This window comes from Sylvia atricapilla, chromosome 7 (genome assembly GCF_009819655.1).
Source record: "Sylvia atricapilla isolate bSylAtr1 chromosome 7, bSylAtr1.pri, whole genome shotgun sequence".
NCBI lineage: Eukaryota > Metazoa > Chordata > Aves > Passeriformes > Sylviidae > Sylvia > Sylvia atricapilla.
In genome coordinates this window covers 20,585,770-20,598,875 of record NC_089146.1, presented here as the reverse complement: position 1 = coordinate 20,598,875, position 13,106 = coordinate 20,585,770, and the positions used below count along the sequence as shown (strand labels likewise).

General features: G+C 35.8%; 1 protein-coding gene across 2 annotated transcripts in view; it reads right to left on the bottom strand.

Annotated features, from left to right (window-relative positions):
• Positions 1-1,019: 1,019 nt before the first annotated feature.
• GRB14 (growth factor receptor bound protein 14) overlaps positions 1,020-13,106 on the bottom strand; it is a 60,539-nt gene continuing 48,452 nt past the window's right edge. For both annotated transcript variants that reach the window (XM_066322879.1, XM_066322878.1), the window contains 7 exons: positions 12,962-13,057; positions 12,309-12,389; positions 9,712-9,828; positions 9,531-9,588; positions 9,348-9,435; positions 5,591-5,684; positions 1,020-1,724 (listed from right to left, as the gene is read on the bottom strand). In XM_066322879.1, coding sequence (XP_066178976.1) covers positions 1,578-1,724; positions 5,591-5,684; positions 9,348-9,435; positions 9,531-9,588; positions 9,712-9,828; positions 12,309-12,389; positions 12,962-13,057 — 681 coding nt within the window. In that variant the 3' untranslated portion in view covers positions 1,020-1,577. The remainder of the gene's footprint in view (positions 1,725-5,590; positions 5,685-9,347; positions 9,436-9,530; positions 9,589-9,711; positions 9,829-12,308; positions 12,390-12,961; positions 13,058-13,106) is intronic.

Genomic DNA, 13,106 nt, shown 5'->3' with positions numbered 1-13,106 from the left:
TATCACAGTATTATGTTATTATGCTTGCCTTCCAGAGGCACACAATAACAAAACCACAGGCTACAGTTACCATACTGTTCTAATGCTTCCATGTCCATGACCTTGTCACCTGACACATCCTGGCACCGCAGTGCCTCGGGGCGCACTGGCTCCATCCCAAGCCTCCTTTACCTTCTCTCCCACCTCCTCCTACAGCAGAGCAGCTGCTGTGCCTGGCAGTCAGGGAACTCGAGCAAGCATGGGAAGGGGGAGCTGGATTCAGTGTGACAGCCCATCTTCAAACATCATGTTTACTCCAGCCTCTACCCTTTGTAAAGACACCCAGGACAATTCCCTGAACCCTCATAACAAGATCAAATATCTTGGACAGCAAAGCATCAGGACGGGGATGCCTCCTTACCAAGTCCCATTCAACTCGAGTTTCTGGTGAAGGATAGGGCAGTATCAACTCTCTTTCAGAACATAAATATCAAAATTAGTTCTAATGCTGTGGTCCAAAATTTGACTTGGTCTACTAGCACAGTTCTTTTTAGCTGGAATGTTAAATACTTGATAATCTGTAAAGATTGCTTGACTGGTAACTAAACTGACATTTTTATTTTATAATAAATAATAAAATGAGCTAGGAACTTACCATAAATACACTTTCATGATGTTTTCAGTGAAGTCCAATGGATTTACCTTTATTTGTAAATTATTACCTGTATTTTTTGTAAATTATTGATAATTTAAAACTATTATAACATTACTTTTATTTTTTAAGGGCAATTGAAATTTACTCCCTCTTCAACTGTGCAAAGTTCCACAGTTACTTAACAGGTCTTTCTGCCTCTCTTTGTGTCAGAAATCATAGGTATACACTGAACCATTATTATGCACTCCATAATAATTTATGCACGTTTATACACTTCACAGCCAAGTAAGTGACAGTCCAGCTCTGTATAAAGATATAGATTTAGTCATTGGATTAGAGAGAAATTACTTTAAAATATTACAAGAATAGCACAACTCAACACAACTGAGCAGTTGTAAGTGGTTTTAATGATTTTTCACTTTTTGGATGTGATAATCCTCAAAGTAGCATTCAAAAATATAGTGCAAAATATTTATTTATTTTATTTACAAATAAAATGTGCAGTTCAGCTTCTTATCCTTGCCACAGTAAATGTTATCCTTTTATGTGATGAACCGAAATTATGAGAAACATTTACAGAGAAAAAAGTTAATTTTAAACCTAAGAACAAAGATCTTCCTTCAGTTATATTTTTGTAGAAGTTACACGATATTTTTCAAAACTGTTTTCAGTTGAAAAGAAAACCCAGAAAGTCCAAGACAACACTAAAGAATTACATTGGAAAGAATGGTTTTTCGAAACCATAAAGTTAATTTCGCTGTGACAATCACAAGGCAAAGTTCTTATCTACACAGAATATAAATTTTTTTTTTTGCAGCTTAAACATAGAATCTTTACAATGTAATGCGGATCTTTTTTCCCCTTTTTGCTATACAATTTGCCTTTAGGGGAAGAAGTATACTAGTATCTTCCTTTCCCTCTGATGAAACAACAAATGCTTTGGTTAAAGAGCAATCCGTGCACAATAGTGTTTTAACTTGCAAGGCAGTACTCCTTTATTAAGTTGATAGAATTCCACTAGCTGGATGAGATCAGTAAATCTGGTATGACCATCATCAAGGGTATAGAATAGCTTCCCATCGTCTTCCAACTGTAAAAATGGAAAAACAAGATTTAGTAAAATCCTCTTTTGCTATGGTATTTCTTTCTAACTGGAATACTTGTTTGAGAAGTGTTGTTATGGACCAATATATTCATAATCTTATCACTACTGTGAGCAGAAAAAATACAGTGATCATTTGCACAAAAAAAACCCAACAGGAAAATATCCTATTATTTGACTTCAAGTACAGACCTAGAAGGAAAGAACAGTTAAATAAGTATAGGAATACTCTTTCTGCATTAACAATACTACTACATGCCTTTGCTTTGGAATGATAGCTGGGGTTAATAGCAACCCTGAGTTCTTACAGAGCAACATGAAGCAACCAAGTTACTTAGAGATTTCAACCTTTGCTCCATTCACTTCCATTATTTTCTATCAGTTTTGTAAGGTGTGATAAGGCTACACAGCAGTGCAGTGGTGGGCTGGGTAATATTAACTACACTAGTAGTACACTAATGTAACTAAATTAGTATGTGACACTGCCCATCACAAGAATGACATGCTTGATCTAGTAGTCCTTGTTGTAGGAGGAAGAATTGCTGCAGCTCCAAACACGTATTAGTACAGATACAGAAGAGAAAGAAGAAGCTTCAATGGATACCTTGAAAGATTCCTTTTGACTTTTAGATGTTTAAAAAATTTGCAATTACTATTTCCCTCTTCTAAGTTACTGAATGTTAGCTCTTGCACAATTTTTATTCCTTTACTGACTACATAATTTCTTGATTTAGTTCCTCTTCTGCTGATATATCTAATATCACAAGGATTAGTGAAATGGTGAAATTGGCATTCATGCAAATATAGGGTGAAAAAACCTATTCAAACGATTTTTAAAAAGAAAAAGGGGAAAAGGACACTTTACAAGATTGAAAGAGTAGCGAACAGAGGATTCTGAAGTAGGGCTAGCACCAAGGAGCAGATGGTGTGCTAGGGAAAGACAGAACTACCCTACTTGAATACAAGGGAAGGAAGAAGATATATTAGCTCTCTTACCTGTAATTAAGATGTTTTATCTGAAGCAGTTGTTGAACTGCTTATGATTCTTGGTTATTCTACCCCTTCCTACCATGACTGGAAGTAGTTTGTAATTTCTTTATTCTCAGACTTTGGTCAAACCAGGTCAAACACTGCTAGTTAAGGAATTAACAATGTGAGAATGCGTAAACTCCTGTGCTCCAGCCAAGAACCTGAACATGGATTATCATTCACTGGACTTCCTTTATGCATGCAATTTTCCTGCTAACACACCGCAGGCTAGGAAAGTTAATAATTCAAATGTCTGCTGTCCTCCTAACAAGTTTATTCCAAACCAGAATGAATACCAGACAGACTGCTAATTCTAAAGCTATCAATATTTTGCAACGTAAAATCTGATATCAAAGTTCTATTGCCCAAGAACCTAGCATCTTCTACACGCTAAGAACGCTGTTAAGAGAAAACATTTTTTAGAAAAAGACAGTCCCAGAACTGTGTATCAACTCTTCATCTTTCATATGGATGAAATTCAGGATGGAATCCATTGAAGTGAACTTGCATCAGCTCAGAGTATAAAGGCTGAAAAATACTTTTAAACTAACAACGTCTTCAATTTTCACAGTATGGGATCCCAAATGTATCCCAAAGATTTCCTTCTGAACTTTTTACAATCAGTTCCCTACTACCCACCTGCCATACCTGTTGTACAGGTTACCAATGTTAACATGAGGCACCTGTTTACATGGGTGAGGCATGAACTGGCAGGTTGCATACTCTATCTAAAAGGAGACATTTTTAAGTGCAGCATAACATGAAGCAACCTAAAATACAAGAGAAAAATATTTCATTTAGCAATTGAATTGTTTTTACCTTGGAAAAAGGCTTTGTAATGACATTTATTTGTTTACATTTAGTGAGAAAGTTTGCCTTTACAATGGCTGGAAACAAGTAAGAGTTTAGAAGAACAGTAGAATTTGAAATTCAAAGAGTAACCTTGATCTTCAACTAATAAGCTATGAATTTACTACAGTAACACAAAATGCCTTGTTTCTCAGAAAATGATCACTTAATTTAGATCAGCAGCAACTGGAACCAAAACACTTCTTCACTTAAACAACAAATATTTTTTTTTAAATCTTTAAAGAGCACTGTTCTAGCAAAAACAATGTACATTTAAGTCAGGGTATTGAGAATGGAATGAGGGTACTGAATGCAACCAGAAACTGACAGAAAGGAACTGAAATACGCCAGTATCTTGGGGACAAAGAGCTTCCATTCTGATACACTCTCTGGATTAAACTGTTCTCATCAGGATTTCTTTTTTTCTGGTTACTAGCATAGGAGAAATTACTTTACTTAAAAAATAATTCAGAAAAATTTCCTTCAAGTCAAGTTTTGCAACAAAGTAGTACAGGTCTTCTTGATGAACAGCATGGAAAATGTGACTCAAGTCTGTACACAATTACATCAAAATTAAGAATTCCTGATTCTTCCAAAGATCCAACAGGAGAGCAAGGTTTTAGCAGAGTCTTTTGAAGGCAAGAAGAAAATCTTCACAAAGGAAAGTGAAGATAACTGCAGCATCCTGCTACACCCGCGCTTAGAGAAGAGAGTGTCTGTTTTCTGAGAGGGAAAAGTGGTCTCTTAAATCTGAAAGTTAAAGACCATCCCAATGAAATAAAATCATACACTCTTTGTACAGAATTCAGATGGTTTTCTAAACCACACAACAGATATACCAAAGTAAATACTAGAAGTGACTACAGTGAATAAATACTGAGAGATCATACACCTCCGATTCTTATCAAGGATTATATGTTGATGATCCCATGGGATCCAGTAAATAACTATTACCTTTGGATGAAGGAATCGTCCATATTCTGTACCTATACGTAATAAAATCCTGGACAATTCTTATATGAACTAATCTCATTGACTTTTTCCTCCTCTCAAATAGTGCTTCAGTTTTATTTTATATGAAGTTTTTTTTAGCGGAGGATATCAGCTACAAGCCCTAGGTAAGGCATACAGAAATTTGGTGAATGATCAGAGACCATCAATAGATCAAAGACAAAAAAAAAAAAAAAAATAGTGCCACTTGGCTAATTTCTACAGAGAAACAGCAGAATCTGCTAGAAACCTCAGCACGAAGACACATGGAGACTAGAGTATTATGTGGTCTAGAAGAAAGGTTCTTGTAAAGAGAGATAAAAAAGCTCTGGGTCTGCTCAGTTACATCAAGCATCTGTGGCCAAAACATAAAATGCTCAAGTATTTCTCCTCTCAATAGAAGCAGCATGTAAAGAAACCCACATAAACCCCCTTGTGAGAGAGCAGGAGCAATGGAGATGGGTAACTATTCTGGCAGAATAACTGGACAGTATGCTCAATGAAAACTAACAGAAATATGATTGCAGTTTATTAACTTTCAGCTTACCTATAAAGCAGCTGGACTAAATAATGATTTTTTATTTTCCCCTGAATAAGACCTGTACATAAATATACCACAGTAACAAGAGAGGTCAACAAAATATGTTTGACTACAAATACTGAAACTATCCTGAACAGAAGACACAGTGAGATATGGACACACAATGCAGGAAGTCCAAAACAGATGACTAGGAAATTGTGTACACACTGAAAAGTAAAAGGAAACATGAACTCTATAAACACATGATTTTCATGCCATCAGGGCTGCTTCTAGCTGCAATAAATTAGTTTCATTTTTCAAGAAACTTTTTAGGATTTCATAATACTAGTCAAACTTTAGAACAAATCAAACTGCAAAAGAAGAAAAAAATCCATCAATATTCTATCACAGTTACTCAATTGTTTGGTTTTACAACTCCATATATAAACTGAAAAAACATACTTACTGGTACAATTTGAAAATGTTTTATTTTTAATCCATGACTCAGTGACAATACAAATGTTTTGGGGTTACTTTGGCTATCACGTACCAGGAATACCCTAGAAAAGATTAAAAAATTTTAAAGTAAGATCATCTGAAATCCTTTTACAAAAGTCCAGTTAAAACTGTTCTAAATTCATTACAGCAAGTATTAGTGAAAAGCATATGTAATATCAATTATGTAAGTTAGGCTTTTAATCAGTATTTCTCTGCAAATGTGTCACTGGGAATACTTTCTCTTAAATTCTTCTTCACCTTGTCTATTATGTGAAAAACATGCATTCTCAGAATAAATGACACTGTAGGCGTTAGTTTTTACACTGCATAGAATTACAATACATTTCTTCAGACAGAAAAGCACCCTCAAAGTTTATGCTTTGAACAGATTTTTTTCTTTGGACTCTGACTACAGAAAACTTGAATTTTCTAAATCACAAGCACTCTACAGAAAAATTTAAAAGGTAGTTAAAAAGGAATTTTACAGAAAAGGTAATGCAAGGCACACCAGAATGTTCCTCACATCTGGCCAATTCTCATAAATGCACTCTCATTTCTGCACAGCAGCAAAATTCCCAACAAGACAGAGCTATACTCTGCCTGCTTTATGGAATCAGTATTCAAATCATGACACTCTGAACGGCCAACAGTGCCACTGCAACTAGTTCACTGATAACTTATTCCAACCAGAACATGGACAAACATAACTTGCCATAGCCCTGGCAGAATAATTTGATACAGGCAAAGGATGATTAACAGCATGAGACATTTTTCACTAAATCACCTGGTTTGGAATATTGGCAGAGAACAGTTTGGAGGACAGGAAGAACCCGATAGACAGCTTTGGAGTGAAGAGAGCCTGAACTGTTTGTTCTGTACAGGCCTGGAAGAGATACAGCTGACCAATATACCAAAGAAGGGAAATGGAAGGACAGCCACTGCCAAGCACGCTCCTCTTTCAGGGCAGAAAAGAAATGGGCAAAATGGACTTGCAGGTATCAATCAAGTGAGCATCAGTGATCACCTAATCAGAACTGTTTGCCCCACCACACACCAGGAATGACAGAACAACTACTCCATGAAAAGAAAGAATTATAAGAAAAAAAAAAAAAAAAAAAAAAAAAAAAAAAAAAAAAAAACACAGCCAAATGTTTGCAGTGGATTTTCACTGACTTCCGGCATGGATTCAAACTACTAATTTCATTCTCAAAGTTTCTAAGAGTTCTGTTTTTACATAGTAAGAAAATATCTGGAATTAGGAAATTTGCAGTCCATAATAATTACCATTTCTGTCAAAATCGCTGTGCAGTCTATTTCGGAGCCCAGTTACTACCGCAGCTCCTCCCGACGGCTGCTGCCGGCCGAGCGCTCGGCACGGGCAGGGAGCGGCGGCGCGGGCTGCGCGGAAACCGGCTCGCTCCCACCACCTAGCGGGCTCTCACCCGCCCGGGACACCGACGAGACTCTGCACAGCAGTGACCGCAGATCCTCTGCATTAACTTCCATATTTTATGGATTTGTCATTAATGACTGGCACTTCATCTTATTCAGAAAAATGACACTGTAGAAATGTGCCACTTTGCAGATACCCAAAATGGGGTCCCTACACTCTCTACTAGGATCCACATTAAATGATACCCAATGTAATCACTTTGATTGGGATTTAGGTTCCCATCCATCAGTTCTTTTAAAGTACATTTTCTTACTTCTTTCCTTGTTTCATCACAAATATAAGCAACGTTTCTTCTTCAGATAAAAAGATCTTTATTATTTTCTAACATAATCACAATAGACCTAACTTTAGTTGTCAAAGAACCTTTAAAAACTTTATTATGAAGAAAGGGTTGTAGTTTGCAGAATCTCAGAATGTTGCCTGGAAGGAGCTTTGTAGACATGGTAGATGAATCCAGTCAACTTCTGCCTCATGAACTTCTCTAAATGACAAGTTGTACCTTTCCATGGGCCTTTTGGTAATGCTCTTTCATCAATCAGACGCTGATCAGTTTGCAATCATGTCAACCATTTATCACTGAAAATTCTTCAAACATACTTTAGGGGGTAAAATACAAAATCTACAATATTACCATGTGAACTTTTTAAATAAAGTTGTTGTAACACCTGATCCAAAAACTTTCTTCCTTCATAGCATGCCTTAAGATTGCTGCTGTCCCTAATTCTGTTACTGGGTTACCCAAATACTAAAATTGCTGTAGTTAGTTTATATAATTACCTCCTTGTCTTGTAAAAGCCATCATGAACAACATATTTGTTGCACATACCGTATTACAGAGGCCCTACTCCCTTGTCATATATGCATGACAACTCCTTGCTTGGGATCACCCTAAAAGGCTCAATATGAATTATTTTCTCTGCCTTCACTCCCAGAAACTGAAGTCTTATTTTTCCCATTAAAAATGGCTGTATTTTTGGTGATAATTCATGCTTTTAGCTCATCAAAATGATGTCACATGACATCATGTGTTCTTTACTTCAGTGTAACTCCTGAGTATGTATCAGACAGAATATGAGCACTCCTACTACCAATGTTCTAATTAATTCTAGGCAGTCCACACAAAAGTATCATCCTTCTCAAAATCCCACTGCAGAGCTATGAATGGCTCCAAGACTGTAACATAAACAATACCGTACTAAACCAATGCGAGCAAGGTATTCACTTTCTCATTTCAGTGTGTGTGTAAGAAATACACTGGAAGATGCATCAGGCCTAGAATGACATCCTGCTCAGAAATATATGTTGAATTCATCCCCATGTCCTGTCTCACTCTTCTAACAAATACAAAAATAAATGCAGAGCACAGAACCAGCTTCAATATCATACGCCAGGCTTTAAAAAAAGGCCCTGGAAATTTAAGAAAAAATAAAAAATACAAAAGTGGAAGTCCAATTAGTCATCCTTGTGCTGATTATGACCAGGTTTGTCTCCTTTTCCTCCCCTTCATTTTTTTTTTCCTGGAGCCGTTTCTGTAGATGTAGAAAACAATACTACAACATACTTAATCTAAAACTGAAGGAATTTAACCAGCAATCTGATGTTCCAGGTACCTAACTGGAAACAGACTCAAAGAAACTGAGATTTTTTTTGGAATTACTCATTGAATGAAGGAGGCCCAAGTTTACATTTAATACAGGACTAAGGATAAAAATACAGCAATGAAAAGCAGGAGGATTTGAACATAAAATACCTACTTGCTTTGTCATTTTTTAGATTAATGTTTACTTGAAATATTTAAAAAATCAAAGTCGTTTCCTAACATTTATTGTTTGCTATTAAAGGATGACACAATTTTTAGTCAATTCATGAGGAAAAAAGCACAGTTTTTTTCAGTGTCTGTCCCAGCACAGCTCATCTTAGAATAATGTTTTCAGGCCCTCTTTCACTAACAGAGATACAAAAGACAGTGGTGCCAAGGTTGCCAGCTCCCAGAGAATCCTGTGCAAGGACACAGCTCTAGTGCTTGACTCTAAATGGACATAAGTAATTGGTCAGTGACAGAATCAGTGTCTTAGATCACCGCTTCATTGTTTCCAAATTAGATAAAATAGGAATCAACTGATCCCCAGATAACCCTATATAAAAGAATTTTTATTCCTATTAGGTAAGTGAAAAACTTCTTCCTCTACCTCCCCCCAGTAAGAGGAACATGAAAACAGGAGTTGTTGGCTAGAAACATGCCTCAGAGAAGATACGTAAAGAATTAACTTACCCATCTACAAGTCCATGCTGCAAAATAAGTCTCTGAGCCTCTTCTCTAGAGATTTTATGATGAAACCATGACTGAGATCTGTGTATAGCTGAGAAAAAAAAAAAGATCAGTGAAAAAACATTTTCCCTGTATTGAAAGAACCAGCTATTCCATTTCTCTGGCAAGGAATTAACTCACACATACCCATGTTAGACATGGCAATAGGACTACCATGTGAGTTGAGTCGGAGACACCCTCTCCTCTGTTTGAGAGAGAAGCAAAAACATAACTTCAAAGCTCCTTTGTTTGAAAACAAACAAACAAACAAACAAACAAAACCACCAAAACAGAAAATAATATTCCCATAAATCAAAGGTGTTTATACCCGCCATGCTAATCCTTCTTCAACTGCAACTGAAAGGGCTTCTGTTGGATTTTCTATAATTCTGCTCCTGTGTCCTGAGAAATCCATTGCTACTAAGGAATTTTCTGAAATGCTTCTCTGCAAAAATGAAAAATAAATTTAGTTTGCTCACTTTTTACAAGATTCATAATTTAAAAACAAGCTTCTGAGAAAACATTATGTTTTGTAAGTGATATTTCAAGTATTGGCAGTGTTTCCCATCAGAGCCAAACTCATTTTACCCTAGGGAGCATTTGTAATTCCAGTATGCTGCTACAAAGCTCAATTTTACAGTCTGGCAGGACAGACCATTTTTTTGCATTACTGCAATGGATGACAAATACATCACTTCACCATAAACTGTATTTATATTTTTAACTATAACTATCCCTTTCCATTTCAAAACAAGTCAGGAAACTGTTACTAAAATGTCCAAGTAACAGGGGAAAAAAGGTAAAATACAAAATTATTATACATTATGATCAAATGAAAAATATCAAAACATTTTATTAGAAATATGTCAGATTTATATGTTTGCTATATAAATTTCCATTTAATTTACCATATTTAATTATTAAACCCAGCAGTTTCTATGAAGTGTAACTTCTATTTTAATACATTCCTTCTAATTCTAGTCACAGACTCAATAACTGCAGCATGTTAAAAAAAAAATGCTTGTGGGTTTTTTTTCTCTCAATGAAGATCAAATTTGTAACAACCAAATAGAACACTGAGGTTTGACAAAACAGTCCTAAAAAGTCACCAAAATATTTCTCAGAAACCAAAGTTTACAAAATCAGGTTTTATAAGAATCGTGATGGTTCACATGTTGGCAAGCACTAGAATATTTAACCAATAAAAAAGCATTCTACCACTGTGTAAGTTAAAGCAACATCTGGACACAAGAGGCCCAAATTTTTAGAGGGTTAGCAAATCTTCCCAAAACCAGAGCAACTCTGGGGTTTTTTTGAGTGGTTGTTGGTTTTTTGGGTTTTTTTTTTTTTTTGGTTTTTTTTGGTGTTTTTTTTTTTTTTTTTTTTTTTTTTTTGGTTTTTGGGTTTTTTTTGGTGGAGGTGTTTGGGGCTTTTTGGGGGTTTTTTTTGTTGTTGGTTTGGTTTTGGTTTTTTTCGTTGTTGTTGTTTGGTTTGGTCTGGGTGGTTTTTTTTTTGTTGTTTTTTTGTTTTTTTTTTTTTGCTTGGTTAGAAGCATGAATATAACTAGAAATGGTAGAGAGCATTTCTGTAGTTCACGATAATTCTTGACACTGTAGACTAAGGTCTATCTAAGTAACTGTAACCTGTAAAGAACTTCCCAAAAGTTAAAAAACAAACAAACAAACAACAACAAAAAAAAAACAAGGGCAAATGAAGAGAAAATGTTTGCCTCTAGCAGAGTGGAGGGAACTCTTTGTAGCTGACATGGCTGAGAAATTAAGGAATGTGAAATGTGGAAGTAGCTTCCTTATGAAGTATGTTCATTAGCATGTGCACTTAATCCCCAGATTATTCAATTTGCTGTTTAATTCATGAATTATACACGAGTAGAAAAACAGTGCCATTGTTAGCAGTGGTTATAGATTCTGCCTGTTAGAAGCTATGGGAGCTAAAATGCACACAACAGTGAAAGAGAAGAGAATCAGTAGTGGCTCCCTGATCCATCATAAGAGCAGCAGCTGGCTATTGCAGTAGCTTCACATAACACAAACTAAGGCACGGGCAGCATATTAAGCACATCCTTAATAAGCCATGCTTATTTGCAAGATCACTGAAAACTAATTTTGTGAATACATGGGATAGCAAATTCATTTCTTAGGGATTTTATCAGCAAGAACTATAATAAAAGCTAAAAAAAAATCACCATAAACTCATTGTCACATATCTCGGCAACAAGTAATTTTATCCAATTTAGCCAGCAAAAACCACAAAAGGGATAGAAATCATCCATGAAAAAGTTTGAAATCAAATTACTTATAAAGAGGTAGGATAATATAAGACATTAACAAATGGACACCCTTCATCCAATCCCAACTATCCAACTGAGAAGATGGACACAGTATCCAGTATAGGCTGTTTTTTCCTCCAAAACAGGGCAGACAATCTGCCAAATTATGGTTTGCTTCTGAAGTCCAGTCAGTATTACACCAGGTGAAATTCATCTCCAGTACAAAATATTTTATATTTTTTAAAAAAATAAAAGAGGAAGTATAGCAAAAAGGATTTGTTACAACTTTCTTATTCATCAGCATGTGTAACCTTAAATACTTTGATTTTCTTTTAATGCATTTATGGTTCTGCTGCTTTGTTTTCAAAATCTTCTTTCCATTCAACAGTAATAAGCCAATGAACTCCCAAAATACTGAAGATTTTATAGAGGGAAGAGCCTTTTAACTAATTTGTTCTAAGTAAGGAAATTAATTAACTAGCTCTCTCATCAACCCTGGCAGCCCTAAATACTTCAGCAAGCGTTTGCACATGCAACGTTTCGAAGGAGCAGGTCAGTAGTGTAACTGACACAAGTTACTTGAAAAAAGCACAATGGCAGAAACATGTATTTATTCATGGAGCTGCTGTGGGACATACCATAGGTGTTATATTCAAAGGGCTGCAGCCACTTCTACCTTGATATGGTTGCATGTAATTCTGATACAGCTGCATCCCATACTAAAATCAGAAAATAACATGGTTAGCATTTTAAATTATAAACCTAAGCCAAGTAAGGTTTTTTCCCCAGATGAAAAAGATAGCACACTCTTCTCATTACCATTAAAAACCAGGGACAAAAACTGTTAGGCTAAGGAAATGTACATTATCATTTTTGCTGCTGCCTTTATAAATGTACACTTTGCATTAAATGCTACCCATTTAATATACCAACTGGCCTGTTCCTATTTTGTCACAACAGTCACATTTTAAAAACATTACAGTTCTCTTCTTGTGTATTCTTGTTGCTTTGTTCAACATTACTCAGCAATCTCACTGAACTCAACACGGTTACACCAAGGCATATGCTTAATGTTAAATATTTTCAGGACTGAGACATCATTCCATCCCTTACAATGATTCCAGGATTTGGTCTCTCGCTTCTTCTTGGGACAAAATAAAAAAGCTTTCAAAGTACAAAATTGATACTGCTATTGCATGGGAGCCTAAAATGATGGTACCTCTCTACTCACAGCATCAAAATACCACATAGCGCACTTATGCAAGAAGTTAACTCCACACAGAAAAATTACCTTGAGTAACCTAATTGCTGTCATCCAACAGGTCCTACTTTGTTCATCATCTGCACAGAGCTGTTTCAGGTCTCTGGTTCCTCCTGATTTGTTAGGCTAGAAGGCCACAGCACATTTTTTAGCATTAAAGCATATCTTGAAGATA